General features: G+C 42.1%; 1 protein-coding gene across 4 annotated transcripts in view; it reads right to left on the bottom strand.

Moving 5' to 3' along the window:
* KIAA0930 (KIAA0930 ortholog) overlaps positions 1 to 18,400 on the bottom strand; it is a 160,801-nt gene that overhangs the window by 7,915 nt on the left and 134,486 nt on the right. For 3 of the 4 annotated variants that reach the window (XM_019515921.1, XM_019515919.1, XM_019515922.1), the window contains 6 exons: positions 17,243 to 17,350; positions 15,808 to 15,885; positions 12,249 to 12,350; positions 11,717 to 11,857; positions 8,192 to 8,386; positions 3,234 to 3,396 (listed from right to left, as the gene is read on the bottom strand). In XM_019515921.1, coding sequence (XP_019371466.1) covers positions 3,234 to 3,396; positions 8,192 to 8,386; positions 11,717 to 11,857; positions 12,249 to 12,350; positions 15,808 to 15,885; positions 17,243 to 17,350 — 787 coding nt within the window. The remainder of the gene's footprint in view (positions 1 to 3,233; positions 3,397 to 8,191; positions 8,387 to 11,716; positions 11,858 to 12,248; positions 12,351 to 15,807; positions 15,886 to 17,242; positions 17,351 to 18,400) is intronic. The other variant, XM_019515920.1, reaches the window with a different exon arrangement.

Raw genomic sequence — 18,400 nt, forward strand, 5'->3', positions numbered from 1 at the left:
ACAATATAATATTCAATATGTGTTTTATACCTCTCCGTCCTTCCCTTCAGTCATCTGCTTCATCTTGAAAAGAACCTATCAGAACCATTTACAGAAAAGCGTACTGTAGTAACTCTCAGGTTATAAATGAGTATTTGAAATAGTGATTTTGGAGATTACTTTGGTTAACAAGTGCCAGTAAACACAGGGGATTGGACCTGATAGCCCAGAAGGCTTCTTCCACTCCTACATTCCTATCAGAGCTGAATTCCAAGCAAGGCAGTGTCACAGTTAGTATTACTTTTTAAGTAGGCAGCAGCTATTAGCAAGGTCTGAATGTAGGCTCTAGCTAACAGCATATATCATTACTACTCTAGCCAAAGAAGTCATTCTGCTAGGAGGGAGCAGTATTAGGTTGTTATCCTATAAATGGGCCAGCCAGTAGCCTAACTATGGATGGGTAAGAGCAGCCCAAGTCCTGGGTGCTGATTAAGGTGGGAAAAGAGGTGGCAGTTTTGGAATGGAGACTGGGGGGGTGCTAGAATGGATGCAGCTATGCTGCTAATCCAGCAGCTCCAGGCTTAGGCTTTGTGGAGTGGTGTCAGAAACTGGGCAATAAACTTCAAGGAGGCTCTTGACAACGAATTATGTTGCGGGTGAAGACAGAGGGGCACCGCTCTGCTGAATGAGGGTTTTTATTTCTTTGCTCAGCATGACATTCAGTAGTGCCTTTAGTGGGTGGCAGGGAGGTTTAACTTCTTAGGTAGATGGCATCTTCCTTCAGAGCTGCTAGGATCCTAGAGCAGGTCTGGCTCCATCTCTTGTTTCCTTCTCCTCTCTGCGCAGCTGGAGCCCATAGCTGCCAGGATGCAGTAACTTACTTGCCTCCATCTCCTGAGGCTTTGACACCAGCCGGATCCAAGTATGCCTCTGGGCACACTCCAGCTCCGACTCTGTCCAGGGCAAAGGAGATTGCTATGCCTCTGGGTCTAATCACCAAAGAGGAGCCTGGCCTGTTCCAAGAAGAGTGTGCGCCAGGTCTAGTTTCTCTTCCTGTTTGTCCTCATGTAACTTTCCTGCACAGCAACATTAACTGCTCAAGTAGAAAATTAAAGTCAGGAAAACAATATATTTTAGATGGCTTATGGGGTAGGTTAACATCTGGAAGCTAAAAGAGTCAGTGCCATGTGACAACCCAGTCCATTACAGGCTGCCACTGAACAAGTCTCAGACCAAAAAGTTTAAGGTCTCCTCCTACCTAGCACTCCTTACATAACCCCTTTAATGTTCCAGAACTGACTTAGTGGATATTAACAAAACTACAGGCAGAGGTTGGGTTAAGCACCCAAACCTTTAGGAGGAAGCAGTTAAAAAACTAAAACTGGATGAGAACAGAGGTCTGACCAAAGGCAAAGCGATGTGCTACAGTCACTGCTACAACTAGAAAGAAAGATGGGAGGAGCAGACTTCTATTACTACAGCCTCCTTAGAAGAGCCAAAACTCTATGGACATAGTGTTAAAAATGTCTTTTGACATTATATCAGCAATTTAATGAGTAACTAAGCTATTCAATCCACTTAGAGCACTTTTTCAAAGGAATAAAAGTGGTTTTGGAGTCTAACTTGTTTTCAAGACTGACTAAAGTGTATTTTAAAATTTTAACCCAAGTCTAATTGTCAAAGAGCACAGTGGTAGAGCGGCTAATGCTCCAGAGGTGTGATTTCTAGCCACCCTCTGGACTTGTGCCAAAGGCTGCCCCTATTGGCCTTGCTCTAAATGAATACCAGATCATTCAAGCAAGGGAGTCAAAGGTATCTGAAGGTGATGCTGGCCACATTGTTCCCTTGCAAATTGTTGGCTATAGAAGCTGATGCATAGTAATCATATTAGACCAACAGGCTGTTAGAATAAAGACTCTCTTTAAACTCACTGATTAAAAACAAATTAAATAAAATCTCCAGGGGTAAATATATATCGGAAGTGCCACTATGATATTTAAGCGGTAAGACTTTATTAAGATTTACTGTTTTAGGGTCCAATTCAGCAAAACGTTACTGAGTAAACACAAAAACCAGCAGTGAGTGGGGAAGGATTAGCCCCCTAAGGGTCCTACCCTGTTTTGTGTAGCTTACAGAAGGAATAGGTCAGTCACTTGAACCATATGTAGACACACTGGTCCTTCTTCTACTATATTTTGTCTCCTTGAATATGCTAAAATACATCTTTTGTGAAAAGGTGGGCTTTTTGGAAGTCAAATTAAGGAAGAGCTAGGGAGAAGTTTCTGCTGATGGAAATTTGAATAATTTAGGTGATCAGCTACTTAATTCAATTTCAGAGAATATAAATTGAATGTTTTTATTTAAAGGCTGCATTTTGATTTGAAACAGATAAGGAAATGTATTTGTATTTGCCAACATATCAATGAACATGCCTTTTTGTTAGGAAATGTGGTCTAATATACTTGATAAAGAAAGCAGTTTGACTGATACTTCTTAAAATGTTGCAATTTGGATAATACCACCTTTGCATGTGTTTATTATATCAAGACAAGCTTAATTTTGTAGGTTCTCTCTACTGAATATGTTTTCAAATATGAAAAGCAGTTTTGAATTTCTCTTCACAGCTATTTTGTGCCTTATAAAACCATAAGGTCAGCAATAATGATATTGTATTATTTTATTGTGAACGGAGCTCAATTCTAACCTTGTTGGTCTCTCAAATTGTCTAACTAGGTTTAATTTAATTGGAACTGGAGAGAGAAATGCTTTGTTTTATATAAATGTGTTAAACCATTATGTGAACCTGTGAAATTTTATTATTAGGACTATCTAGACACTTAGGAGTGAGTGATCTAAACCCCGCTGAAAACAAGGGAGCCTTTTCATTGACTTCAATCAGCTCTGGATCAAGCCTTTATTTACTGACCAGAAATTCTAAGGAGTTAGAAAAGACTTCATTGTACATTTTTGCCTTGTCACTTGAGGGAAATATTTCACTTATTCTCATCAAATTTCTCTTGGGTAGAATGACATGAATAATATTACAATCATCATGGTATAGTATGAATCAGGCTTCCAACATGGTTCCCAGGGGGCTAGGTACCCAACTACCATCACATATGAGCCTATTTGCCTTTTAATTGAGCTGAGTGATTAATGTCTCTAGAGCCCCTTTGAAAAAGCTCACATCAGATCCCTTTTCAGAGTGCATGCTAAGTCAGGCCAGCTGGTTTTGCTGATGCATTCACTCTCACCTCCACCATCATCATCTCTGAAGAATTCCTCGCTGTCATTTGCCGAATGGGATTTTTTCATTTCAGCAATTCGATTTCGGGGCACTTTTCTCTTGAGTGACGGGGAGAAAAAGGATGGGCGATTGTTGCGTTCTGGGGTTGGTGGAGTGCTGAAGGAAGTAACCTAAAAGGGAAACAGAAGCAAAGGAGTATCTGGACACTAAGTTTGATTTGCAAAGAATTAATTTAAACTGCAATGAGTAGGTAGTTTTGGGGTCCTAGTATCACAAGCATCACAAGTTGTATCACAAGCATCACAGTTCTAGTCCTAGTATCACAAGCATCACAGTTGACATTCTCAGTGGTACCCTTAGCAGAGTGGCTTAGAAGTGAATTCACCATGATGACTGAACTACTGTGTCAACCTAGAGATGTTCATCAGAGTGGCAGTACGATGAGATGATGATGTATAATGCCCTGATATCTGTATTGTGAATAAAGTTAGTGCCACTGCTATTGCTGCTGTGAATAAAGAAAGGACTTCACTCTCCTCAGCTGTCATTCAAGCACCTTCTGCATGCATCAATTCATACAGAGAAGAGATTTATAAACCTACTTGGGTAACAGTAAAAATAATCTTAAAATTCGGAAGTCAAGCAAAAGCATAAAAACCAAAAAAGGGACAGGCTATTAGTATCAGATTTGGACAAAAAATAGCATATCCACTTTTCTTCAGCAATCACAAGGTGATATTTTTCTCTGCTTTGAGAACACTAAATGCAAACTCAGAAAGGTCCCTATGCCTTTGCAAAGCTCAGTCACAAGGTAATTACTTAGACTAGAACATTGATAGGAAACTGAAGTCAGCACATCTTTATAACAACAAAGAAAGTATGTGGAAGTGACTAAGTGGTTAGGTAGTGTTGGAATGATGTTGCAGCCATGATGATCCAGGAAATGTGCGAGAGGCATAGATCTTTGTGGATAAAAATTTTTATTGAACCAACTACATGGCTGGGATAAAGTTGGACAGGCTTCTGAATGCAAGGCACTCTTCATCAGATCTCCAGGTCTAGGTGGTTAGGCTAAGATTCTTTGGTGTGGAGAAGTTCCCTATTTTTAGGACTGCTACAACCTATACTTGCTATCATATCTTAGAGATTCAGTATGTAGTTAAGCCTGCACTGTACAGATGTAGTAACCAGGCCTTGGTCATTGCTTTGAAGTGTTTTACCTGTTTGGTGTGGATGTCATAGTAAGGGAGTTTATTCCCAAAATTAATTCAGTCATTGCATGCTATACCCTAAAACAATTAACTTCCTGGTTATCTTGTTGCTGATTTTAGTATGGATTGCTTTAGGTTACTGGTTTCCAAGGAGTTGAAATGCGACCTAGACTGTAGTGATGCTACAGTGGTGTTCTGCCTTTCTTGAATCATTGCAAGCTTCATTCAGACTTCCTGGCTGTCGAAGGTCATGTCTACCCAACTCTGTGAGGTTCCGCCATGATTTCTGTCTTTTGTCTGTTGGCACAGAGACCAATTACTTGCTAACTACAATGGTCCCACTGCTGGTAAATGCCAGGTTGGAGCTCTTCCTCCACTCTCAACTGGCTGCTGCTGAAAGAGCTAAGAAGCTTTTGGGTGCAGATCAAGCTACAGTTGATCAAGCCCCATTCAAGAAAGCTTTTAGTGCCATGGCTGGGGGCTGCTGCAAGTAATATTAATGGTTTCCTTTCAAATGAAAAAATGGATAACTACTTTGCTGACTAAGGAATCCCTATCTTATCTTCCCTTTCTACATTATGAATTTAGTGTTTTTACAATTCCTCAGAGAATATGATTTTCCTCAGAGAATTGCTCACATCTCTCTGTACAATATAAAGAACTTACAATATATACCACTTAGATAACAGCAAATCTGCCAGGCTGGTGGTGCCCTGCAGAATCCCTCCATGTCATTTCTATGTAAATAATATGAACAATTCAAAAGCTTTTTCATATTCTCCTGCTAGCATATCTGATCTTTAATTTGTAGTTACACTAAAACACATTTTCTTAATCTGTAGATACTGCATATGGCAGGCACACCTGTGAAAAAACATGGTAGTGGATAATGTAGGATGAAAACCGTTACCAGTGGGATATTGCTGGAATAGCATCCTATATGACTATTGAAAGTATTAAGACAAAGGTGCCAGGAGCTACTTCAAGGCCATGCTCCCTTCAAGGCTGTAAAGTAGGAACACTGTACTATCATAGAGACACCCAAGCCTGATCTTTCATTTTGCAGTCCAGCACAACAAAGGAAACACTGTAGCAACGGTTTGCTATGCTCTTTTAGGAATTCAGAGACAGAAAGTTCTTGTCGCCTGTAGGAACCAAGCAAAGGAGTAGTATGGACAAGCTCTGAAAAAGTCTTGCCTACTCCTCCTTGACCTCAACCTGTGTTCTTCAGGAGGTTAGACAAAATGAGTCAGATGATCCTCTTCTTGTCATAGTCTAAGATCAGACCCTTTGAGACAGGAAGGGTAGAAGCCACTACTATGTATGATAAAGTAACTTGTACTAGTTTCTTCCATTGATGGTGTATTTCATCCATTAATCATCCATCTGTATGAAGAAAGTCTATCAGTAACTATCAATGCTAAAACATCACTGGCTTGTCCCTACTGGCTAAGCAAACAGCTTTACTGAAACCATGCAATAACCAAGTTAGCACCAGACCATTATCTCTTTACTTATATAAATAGTACCTCACTCCATGTGAAGTGACATTGAGCTCCGTGGAATTCTTCTTATGCCAAAAGTATATGTTTTTAGCCTCATGCTAAACCAGCAATGGCAGATTCCCTTGGAAGTGCCTTGTCTTTATGGTATGTCCTACTAGACCAGGGTGGGCAAAATGCAGCCTGCAACACCATTTTATCTGGCCTGCGGGACCCCTAAAAAATTTAGGAAATAAATATTTATCTGCCCTTGGTTCCTATCAAAAATGACAGGAACCAAAGGCAGTAGGACCCAGGGGAAGCCTGGTGGGCTCCCACAACAGCAGGACCCACCTGGCCCCGCCCCCCCAGCCTGAGACCACATGGCTGCCCCACTCCAGAACCACAGGTAAGGGGAAAGGAGAGGAATGGCAGGGGAGGAGCCCAGGGAAAAGTGACCTGGGGAAAAGCTGAGCACGGAGGGGAATGCGGCCCCTTGCCCACCCTGTGGCCGGAGACCCACACTGCGGCCTCTCACAGCCCACCTGGGGCTGCCTGTACCTGCTGCTCCAGACAGCCCTGTGCAGGCTGCAAGCAGCTGCAGCAGAGAATGCTGGCCACAGGGCAGGTGAGGAGCCACTTTTCCCTCCGCCCCACGCTCAGCTTTTCCCTGGGCTCCTTCCTGGCCCCTCGCCCACCCCATGGCTGGCACTCCCTGCTGCAGTCACTCACAACCCACGCAGGGCTGTCCTGAGCAGGCACAGGCAGCCCCAGACGGGCTGTGAGCAGCCGCAACATGGGGCCTGGGCACGGGGTGGGCGAGGGGCCACTTCCCACTCTGCACTCAGCACCAACTTCTAACCTGGCCCCACAGCCAACCTGGGCCCCACACTGGCTCTGGGCTTGCCCATCAGGGTTGAGTGTGGTGACAGCAGCTGTGGCCCCCCCACTTGCCGCGCTGGGCAGTGTTTGCCACTGACGCCTCTGGGCTGCCCAATGCGCGAGCTCTGGGCAGACAGCAGCAGCCAACACTACCCAGTGCGGCAAGCAGAGGGGGCCAACAGCTGCTGTTGAGCCAGCGTGGGGCCCAGGCTGACAGTGGGGGCAGGTTACAAGTTGGTGCTGAGCATGGGGAAAAGCAGCCCCTCACTCACCTCTTGGCTGACGCCCCACATGTGGGCTGTGAGTGGCTGCAGCAGGGAGCACCAGGCACGGGGTGGACGAGGGGCCGCTATTCCCTACGCTCAGCACCAGGTTCTTCCCTGCTGGTGAGCAGGGGGTTGGGGCTGTGCACTGCCCCTTGGCAGTACCGCAGGGCTGGGAGGCACTGGGAGTGAGTGGCAAGGAAGCTAGCGAGACCACGAGGCCTGCACCAGTGTCCCGGGGCCAGTGTTGGCAGGGCCCAGAGCAGGGCGGCAGGAGCATGGGGTGCCAGCCGGGAGAGGCTCTATGGAGCCAAGCGAGCTCCCCCCTCTCCCTGCTGGTGCAGCCCAGCCAGGCTCCACAGACCCCTGCCAGCTTAGGCCCAGCTTTGGGCCCCAACAGTGCTGGCCCTGGGACATTGGTCCCAAGATGGTGAGCAGAGGGCAGGGCTACCCATGCAGCCCTTGACAGCCTGCCAAAACTGGGTAAGCGGCCCTCTGCCCGAAATAATTGCCCGTGCCTGTACTAGACTTAGTAAGAATGTAAATAAAAATAATTTACAGTTAAGCAGCACATTTTGGTTGGGAAACCCCAACACTTGCAGAAACTGCAGCAGGATTTTTGATCTCCATGCAAAGTACCATCTCAGGTTTGACTAGCATCAGTCTGATTATTGCTGCATTGAAATATCTTTCCTGAAGCGTGGGCTGTTTGATAACCTTCCATCTATTCTATCTGGTCAAGAGCAGGGAGCAAAAAAAACCAACCTATATGCCATACATAAATTATGTCTATACACAATACACTCCAGCTAGCTCTGAATAAGCTAGCTCAGATACTGGAAGAAATATAGCTGAGTTAAGTGCATCACTAGCATGCCAAACCTCTCAACAACAGGGTTATTAGCTAGGTGGAGTGCCACAGCTATTCTGCTTCTAATACCAGGACTAGATTGGGTTCAGAACTAGATTGGGTCTATCTTCATGGTGCTGCATAGTCCTGTGAAGACATAAGCATTAAAGCAAACTTAAAAATCTAAATACGACAGCCACAGCCCTGACTTATCACTGCCTTTTGAAGCAAGGTGTCAACATTTAACCTTTGAGGAAATACTTCTGTATACTACTTACTCTCTCATGCAAAGGGGATCCTGGGTTTGAATCTTCTTCTGTTCCATATGGAGAAGTGTCACCAGTTGAAACTCGACTTACAGCCATCTCCGCATGTCCTTTACCCTGTGGCCCCTTCATTCTAACAAATTCCATATTATTATACTTATAAAAGCCGAATGACATCCTTTGAGCCATTTTAGCAGCAACGCTCACCTACAATGCACCAAAAAAGGAAAAGAAACATGTAGGGGGAACCATTAATGACTAGAGTGTAAAATTGCTAGGGAACGGTAAAACTCCTTAAATACATTTATAAATGTGTCCATAAATAGCACTACATAATAATGCCTTTACAAAGTGCTAAGGCATCGATTTTCAACTAGGGTGCTGCAGCATCCTGAGGTGTCATGAGAGTCTTTTAAGGGTGATGTAACAGTGATTAGCACTGTTACATCTACAAACACCTAAACATGATTTACAAGATAAACTCAGAGATTTCAAACAGAAATCCATAATGCCAAAAATATTCTGACCTGTTGTCATTTTTTTCTGAGTTCTTTGCAACAACAGGAATTGCTCTATTTTTCCACAGTCAAGAAGTGAGCTAAACCTAAGAGCTGGTATTTTCCAAGGGCTGTTGCCTTGAGTCTAAAAGTTTTAAAACCACTGCACAAAATGTACACATCTGTACATTTTCAGGTACATATAATTGTGCAAGTCAGAGTTTGTGTACATTTTGAGTGTGGGCACGTATACATTGGGAGCCCTTTCAAGAGGGGAAAATGTCCAGAGGACAAGCATTGTTATATTATAATTTTTATTTGTGAACAAGATGAGAATGATATAAACATAGGAAAACATTGCTAACTTTAACACAGCTTCATATGGAGTTGTAATCAAGGGTACCGGCTGCTACCCTTTTGAAATGTCCCCATTTGAAAAGACTCCAAATGTTCAGGTATCCCCACCCTTTGAAAACACTGGTCTTAGATAAAAAACACAAAACGATAGATTTATGAAGAATGCTTAACTCTTATATAGCTCTCAAATAGATTCATAAATAGCTGTAGACACCATCTATTAGGTATCTAAGTGTTCCTTCGACTTCTAAATGCAATCCTCCTATTATACCCTGCATGAATACCTGAAAAGCTATGGATGCAAGAGGTGGGAGACATTGCTAATTCCTTTCCCTTTATTTTTAATTAAGTATTTATACTACTGCTATCTTGCTGAGTTCAGCTGAAGTTGGCCGAGATGGAAGCTCATTATTGGACTACGAAAGACTTAATAGCAGCATTGCTTACACTAAAAACCAAACAAAACAAAAGAAAAAAACCCCACAGCCTCCCACCTCTCAAATACAGATTTAAAGGCTAAGTAAGAATTTCCACGTTTGTAGCAAAATCAAAGAATAGCAAATAATGAAGAATCTTCAAGAGCAAATTGGATGCTTATCTTGCTGGGATCCTATGACCCCAGCTGACTTCCTGCCCTTCGGGTGGGAAGCTGGACTCGATCTTCCAAGGTCCCTTCCAGCCCCAATGTCTATGAAATCTATGAAAGCTATGAAATCACCTGAGCAATGAACAGTTTTTAAGGCAATTTGAGCAGTGGACAAATAAGAGTAGAACTGAATAGAGTGCCAGGATGCATTTCAAGTCAGAGATCCACATTTCAGAACATCTCTGGACCCCTTTTTATAATATTGTATCCCCACTACTTAAGCTAGCTGATCATATTAAGTCTATAGATATGCTTCAATATTAATAGTAATTAATGGGGGTGGGAGGCAGAACATCTTCAGGGTCTCCTGAAACCACTGGTAAGAATGCAAAAGCTAGATATTTTGGAGATGGATACCTTCCATGGGTGTAAGAGGCAGAGAAAAACTAAAGAGTCAAAATAGAAGAATCACAGTCCTCTTTTTCTAACTATTGACCTAATACAGCTTTACTGTATTCTGAAAAAGACTTTTGGGTCTAAGAATCAGGATTTGTCTCAGTTGATACAGATATTGTACTCTGCAATTTAATTTCTAACAGCCCATCAAATGTGTGAGCTTACAGTGAAGGAAAGCAAGTCTCTCTAGATCAATCTTTTCCTATTTTTCAGAGCTGGTTTTAGTACTGAACAGTCTGGGAGATTTTACTGTTGTTTCTCAGACTTCCTCTCTGGAATTCTAAGAAGTAGATGTGAATTCTAAAGCTATGACTGTTGGCATTTCACATTTCCATAGTAAATTACTCTTTCTGTGACAGCAAAGCTGCAGAAGCTCTTTGAAAACACATGGATATAAACGTGTCTGGAGAAAAAAGATCAGAAAAGTAATAGGACGTAACCACTGAGGTTAGAACTTTCAGGTGGAACACATCTACTAAGGTTCCCCAGTTCCTCTGTAGCTAGCTAAAGATATCCAGGACCACTCTGAATGGAAGGGGATCACAGAAAAGGGAAGAGTAGTTATAGAAATGCAGGTTTCTTCGAAGTCATTCAGGTTCAACTGGAACTTCGGCATTCATACCTACTTTAAACTTCAGGAAAACATCAACAGTTACAAAACTGCTGTCCCCAGGTGTGTTGCTCTGCATGGGCTGCCTCCTAAACCAGAAGTAGTATATCTGCCTCTACTGGCTCTTAGGAGTGAGCTAATTTGCACCGCTGAAAGACAGTGGCAATTAACTAAGTTAAGCTACTTAGCCTGCCCAGGCAGATGTGGCTACATCAGTGGTGCTCAACCCTTAGGCTTTGCAGGCCAGATGAGCGCCACAGGACCGATCTGCAGGTCAGATTGGGCCCTGCATGCCAGGATTGAGCTTCAGGGCCTCCACGTTCCAGGATCAGGTCCCATGTGCCAGGATGGGGCTCTGGGTCCCTGTGCCAGCCCTTTGTGCCACATGACATCCTTTTAGCCATTTTAGCAGTAACACTCACCTACAATGCACCAAAAAGGGGAAAGAAACAGGTAGGAAAAACCATTAGAGTACAAATCTGTCCCTGCACACTGGGATTGAACCCCATACCACTCCCACATGCAAGGCTACACTATCCAGCCCACAGGGCTCCCCAAGAGTTTGGAAATTTGGCAGCAATGGACTGGTGTCACCACTCCCCAGCTACAAAATTTTTGGACCGGCAAGGAGCCCTGTAGGCTGGATGACATGACACCAGGCGCTGGATCTGGCCCATGGGCAGGAGTTGAGCACCCTTGGGCTACACTGCTTTCAGTTTAGAAGACAGCCTTCCTAGGGCAACATCAAGTGCTTGGGGGTGCTGCTGCCAGAGACTGAGTTTACCATAGAGACAAAGCCCAAGTAATCTGATGGCTTCAGCTTGCCATTGCTCTGTCAACTGATAGCAGTGGATTTTGTACTGCCCCCTTTAGTAACTTCCAAAGCCAACCAAAAATAAATGGGCATCCACATAAGCAGCTGTTGTAGTGGCTGCAGCTGGAGATAAGTAAATGCAAATTTAGAAATATCATGGGACAATTCACCACCACAGCTGCTACAGAAGATGTTCTTAATAGAGGAAGCATCTTACCCTATTATCATAGACCTTCTTAAGTGCTTCATAGCGGATGGATCCTTGAAAGATCACTCCTTGAAAGGTGTTGTTTTTGTCACTGGCTACCAGCTCCACGCAGACCATTTCTCCTTCCCCGACAGTCATGTCACTGAACACCTGAGAAGACACCCAAAAAAATCAAACACATAAAGAGGAGATCTGCAGTGGTTAGATGCCTCAGACAGAGCTAAAGCATATTTGGGTCTCCAGGCTTTGCTTCAGTCTATTAGAAAAACAGTGAATTGAGATTGTGGATTGAGATTGAGATCTGGATTTAAACAATCAGAGTTTGAGGTGCTAAGGTCATAGTTAAAGGGAAAGAAAAAAATGAAACCAAGAAAGCAAGAAGGATTTGTCTGGATGTCACAGTCCTGGTAGCGTATGAAGAGTAATTAAAGAAAACTGTCAGCAGGGCAGTGGGAATTTATCAAGACAGATGAATAACAGGTAAGTGAGATACAAAGACAAAAATTAGGAAAAAGATTCTACACTTTAATGATGGACCCACCTCTTCAAAATTGTCGATCATGAAGAATATATTGGGGTAGCTGATCTTTGATTCCTCTCCTTTGCTGTCCATTGGGTGTTTGCTGGGAGATGCAAACACTTGCTGCAAGAGATTTTGTACAATTATATGCCTTATCTGTTTAAATGTATGTGGAAATATGGATACTGGAAACAAAACAAAAACACCAACCAGCACTGCACAACAATTGTGTCAGCAGGTCATTTGCAGATACCAAGGCAGATTCTAGACTTTATGTATTAACTTTTAGTTATTATTTGTTCCACAGGACATTGAGTTCAACATCACTTGCTGAGAAAATATATTCCTCTCTAGGATCTCTGCTGTTCCTTCTCTCTTTCTCTTTCATTCCCTCTTCTCTCTCCCCCTCTCTAACCTTGGTGCCTCTGTCCTCCTTCCTTCCTATCTGCACCTCCTTTTCTGCAGCAATTACCAATTCCCACACCATTTCTCATGTCATCCTCTAAAATGCCCAACAAAATCATTAATGCATCTTCAATGGGCTTTAGTCATTACTGTAATAAGGATTAATGGGCACAAAGGTGGAAGACAGCTCAAGCATTACTTTCAACTCTGTTTATACTTGGAATGTTATCTTCACAACCATGAGAGCAAAAATCTTCATGCACTATAGATATCTGTAATATACTTCTGTTCAAAACTACTACTCCAAATTGTTTAGCATGGAATGAGGCCATGGGTGAGAGACTTTCTTGATTATAGGTTTGATCTGGCATAGCAATCTTGTGCACGCACACATATATGCACACAGTATTCAGAAAAAATACAAAACCTGTATTACACTGACAACTGTTATTATAAATAAGTTGCATTATAGAGTTCCTAATAGAAGAACTAACAAAGCAGAGCAACAGTAATGACTGAGACACAGCAGTCTTCCAGGTCATAATCCTAGTCCTGCACCAGGAATTTTATAACAGCATTATCAAGAGGAAAAATGATTTTGTTTTAGTGTGATGTTATGATGAATGGCACTACCAGGGAAAAGCGGAAGAGGAAGACTGAAGATGAGATGGAGAGAGATAGTGGAGAGGTACATGAGAGAGGAGTTGGAATAGGAAGATACGTATGACCGAAGCCAGGGAAGAGCCAGGATCTGCAACAGCAACCCCATTTAGGTGGGACAAGTGAGGGAAGAAGAATAAATTATGATGAAAACATGGAGTTTGTAGAAAGTGTTAACGGTCTAGTCAGGCAGAGACTCATGGAGTTTGCAAAATGATACAGGACCAGGTTTAGTAATATTTTACTTTAGTTTTATATGGCCAGTACTCTGCTGATCTTGATGAAATTACTCCTGATAACAAAGTAATGAATAAAGCTCATAAACAATGTGACCTTTAAAAGAAAAAACAGTTTCTCTAGATTAGGAAGTTTGAAATTCGCATCTAAGAGCCATTCTATATAATTGGCTGAGAAAGACAACTCTATGCAACATATTAGGGGTTGGGTTTTTCCTGTTCACCTCTCTGCATCAGTCAAAGTCTACCTAATTAGTACTTTGAGAAGCTGTAAGGTCATCTGAATTGTGAAAGCTTTGAACCTTCAGTCAGAGGGTAATCCTGAAAAAGCTAAGAATATATACACACATTGGTTGTTTCTGGCACATGCAGATGCATTTATGCTATAGTACAAACTGTTCTTGAGAAGTAAACGTAGTAGAACTAAGAGCATTCTTGTAGGGCTTTCATTACTGCAGTTACTTTCTTATCCTGCATTTTATTTTAGGTTTTCCCAGGTTCTCAAATTTGGCCTTCAAGAGTGATATTGTTAGTTATTGGCTATTATTTTTTGCCTTCACAAGCTCACTGTTCTTTGCCTTCTTGCTTCTAAAGTCATTTTCAGTGTGGAATTTTATTTCCTTCCCAAAAATAAGCCAAGCCTCCCTTCTATTGAGAGACTATGCGTGCATACATACACAAACAGAAAATAAACTGTATTATACTGACAACCATTATTATAAATAAGTTGTAATATGCATACATAAGGATAATTCATGACAAGCAGAGTTCTACAAGATTTTTACTGCTACACTGGAAAAGCAGGAACTTGCACCAAACTTGCTGCTGTTCTATGCATATTGACAAACAATATTCCTTGGCTTTTTTACAAAAGTTTTCTACAAGGAAAAGAATGTTTCTTTCTTGCCCTCCTCCATTCCAAACAATCTCTTTGCCTTATCCTAGATAAGGGAAGTTACAGTTGTGAACACTGATTTTTAGGGATCACTTATTAGTGACTACCCTGGGTACTTTTTAAAAGCAACTCTTATGCAATTTCAAGAACAGATTTTAAGGTTTGCTTTTGTTTGGGGGTTTATTTTTGTTGTGTTGTAGTATGTGAATTTATTTAAATTGAGTCTTTAGCAAGGAGGACTAGCCTTGATCCTTGTTAACTCTTTCTGCACTCCATGGCTGCATCCAGACAAGCACAGCCATGTGGTATGTGGTGCCTCAGTGCCACATGTCTGTGGTGCCACATACCACATGTTGAGTCGGTCTCTGTACTGCAAGGGAGCAGCCTGGGCAATTTTTTTTTTTTTACCCCTGGATATTCAAAGGTAAAAATAAAATGTGGGGGGAAAAAAGGTGGAGTGGCACCTTGCATGGGCAACATGTGCTGCTCAAAAGTGGAGCCTGGCCACCCCGAGTTGTGCTATGGCTGCTGGCCAGGCTCCACACAGAAGAATTGCCACTGCTGGGAGGCCTCCAGAACCCCAAGTAAGGCTGCTGGGCCAGCCCAGTGCTGGCCCCAGCCTCCCCCACCTAGGGTAACTTGCTGTGCACCAGAGCACACGTGCACAGGCATCCCCCAGGAACAAGTAGTTGCACAATGTATACCACCACAAATTGTTCCCAGGGAACCAAACGTCCACACCACGTGTGGACGTGGCCCATAAGTTCTCAAACTAATCCACTTAGAGAGCCTCCCACCCACAATGTATACCTTCACAGCCATGTATCATAGTTGGATACATAAAAAAACAAAAAGCACTGAAAGCCCAGAGGTAAATATTTCCAGAAGAGGGTAGACAATTACTTACTTTCTTGCCATTTTATATCTGTACTGCTTATTTCCAGGCTCTGTAAAGAGTTGATCTTTTAGTAAGATCAAGTCTCTCTTCCTGACCTGCAGCCCCCAATATAATTATCTTTCCTGGATGCTACGTGGTTCAGCCCACTTCTGGGTTTCCTATCTTTACAATTTTGAGATGCCCTTCAGATGTGATAACAGTTCCTTCACCAAAAGAACACCCGGCTAATAAGCAAAGGAAGGAAAGTAGCTCTGCAGAGTTTTGGAAGACACACTTCCTTTTCATTTTTATTTCAAGACCCCAAATAGGCTCTGGGACACAAATAGCAGGAAATGTTCCTGACTGAAAAGACAAGCTGTTTCAGAGGCAAAACATTTGTTACAGGCCACAACTGGAGAACCACCATCATGAGTGTATACACTTTTTCTGAACAAGGGAATTTTGGATGCCAAGTTCTTGTCCTTGAGATTTGTAAATGTGCCTCACCTGAGATTTCTTTTTGTGAATATGAATATCCCCTCCATCTGAGCGAGTGCACACAGCACAGGTTACTATGTAATCCAACTGAAACAGAAAGCAGGGTGGGTAAGTAGAGGTTTACAGCTAAATATTGAAGTGCAAAAGCAGCAAACGTACTTCATTCATGTTTTTCAGCTTTTATCTAGCATCTCAAAGAAACCGTTTCCTTTCTGCCTCAGAGCACCGAATACACTGAAACTACAGCTGGATATTCTTTTTTTTTTTCTTTTTTTCCTTTTTTTTACGAGTTAGGCCAGATCTATTTTGACAATGCCTTCAGTACCATCAAAGATCATTGCTTTGGGGATACAGACTACTATAGATATCAGTGTCCAATCCCTACCAGCATATAATTTGGATGCAATTTTACAGGTCAGCTGGAAGGATAGGTAGGCTGCAAGAAATATCCAGTTTAAGAGGGAAATAAGAGAAAACACCTCCCTGGATTTGGAAAAATGTAAAAAACTTAATGAAAGAGGGCAATGTGCTAGATGCATTGAAAACCATAAAGTCTGCCATGTGATCAGAGATAACTTGCACCAAGCATTTCCCAGCTTCAATAAATTCTCAGAGTTATAGTGAAATGATTCTCTGGGATTCTACATTAAAATGAGGGATAATTGCTCTCTGAACAGCATCTACAGAATTAATCTCTTGAGAGGGGGAGAAGATAATGAAAACAACTCCATCACCACTATTTGTGCAATAAACTAAAGGGCTCCCATTTTGAGACTGTAATAGATAAACTGTGAAAAAGATCTCAACTAATTATAACATCAGGTTCCCAAAGCTCCAATATAGCATGTACAATAACTAAAACATCTATGAGGTAATCTAAAAACCCCAAACTCTGGTAGGTTCAGTTTCTTTCAAATGAAAAATGGTTTATTAAACTTCTGCAGCAACTGGAAATTCCCAGTGCAGCACATCAGTAGAAATATAATGGTACTTCTAGCAGGATCTCAGAGCACTTTTTTCTTAATCAGTATTGCAAGTCTTAATGAAGACGCTGCTTTTCTAATAATCTTATCTACCTCAACGAAGTGGGAAATTCCTGAAGATCGCCCGCTTTCAAATTTTGTTGTAAAATACAACACTTATTATAAAATACAACAGTTGGCCCAGATTCACCAAATATGGGTGGACTTATGGTCTCAGGTGAGTACAAACAGTTTTGGACTTTCTTGAAAGTTAAATAAAATACAACAACATTTTCTGTTTAGGAACATCCATCTAGATCCAGAAAGCCAAAATGAAACAGTTTTTTCTTTTCTTTTTTTTTTCACCTTCCCAGAGTGCTCAAACACCTAAAGCTACACTGTAAACTAGAGCTAGTACTAAAACCCCTATACCAGGACTAGTCTGTGAAATGTGAGCAAGCTTCAGAGAAGTTTTTCATCACCTTCTGCAGGATGAGATTCAAGTAGACACTCTCTTCCCAATCAATGTCAGGGTCACCCAGACCAGGAAGCTTCTTGGAATCCCTACGATAAACTTCAACTTCGACCTGCTGATAGAACATTGCGTAAACATGATATACAAACAATTTATAGGCACATGCACATTATACTCTCCACCTCCACTTTGGAACATGCTGTCCTGTTTGTCTGCCAAAATCTTGGGTTAGTGAACTTTCAAGGTCACTAAGCAAAGCCACCTCATTTTGTGACTTTTTTCTGGAGTTGGTGGTAAGTGATGAATATGGAATAGGGAGGTAGAAGAGAGTGTCCTGACAATCCAAGAGATTTTAGTTTTAGATACTGGTTTCATATATTGATTGTGCAGCTAACATTCATATGCATGACTAGCGTTTTGACTAGGCATGTTTTAGCCAAACTGAAAAAAAATAAGATATTCATTCATACATGCACTATACTTTTATCTCATTCTCAATAAAGGAAATGCGGCAGTAGTCTAACATACCATGTGATATAATTATTGGTTGTTAGGCATGGTCAGAGTGGCAGGAGGAATTCTAAGTCAAAGCAAGACAGTGGTAGAGATACATTCATGCCAAAAGGACTTGAAAGGATGTTATAAGGAATCACTTCAACTACTAATGAAGAACAGTCACCCTTAGGTAACAGCTTTGTAAAGATCATAGAACAAATCTTCACCCCAGCTCCAGGGATGAAAGAAAAAAAAGCACCCACAATAGATATCACAAGTAGAACAAAATGATACAAACTGCAATTTGACCAGCCCACCTTTATCCTTATAAAAGGTGCCAATGCATCTTTACTGATGAATATAGGGCAATTTGGTTTCATTCCTCACCCTCATTGCATCCTATAGATTTGGTGTCTTCCTCAGAAGTTTCCCACCCAAGCACTCATTGGCTAGGACAGACATTCAAAAAGCCTGAGCCTGAATCGATTCAGTCTTTGCAGGTTCGTCTAACCTGGCTAGGGTAAATCAGTTTGTAACCGCTCAGACATCCCAGAAGTGCAGGCACATGTGTAAACACTTCAAGAGGGATGTGGACAACATGGAGAGGGTCCAGAGGAGGGCCATTCGCATGATCAGGGGGCAGCAGGGCAGGCCCTACGAGGACAGGCTA

This window comes from Gavialis gangeticus, unplaced genomic scaffold (genome assembly GCF_001723915.1).
Source record: "Gavialis gangeticus isolate Ggan-Ray unplaced genomic scaffold, GavGan_comp1, whole genome shotgun sequence".
NCBI lineage: Eukaryota > Metazoa > Chordata > Crocodylia > Gavialidae > Gavialis > Gavialis gangeticus.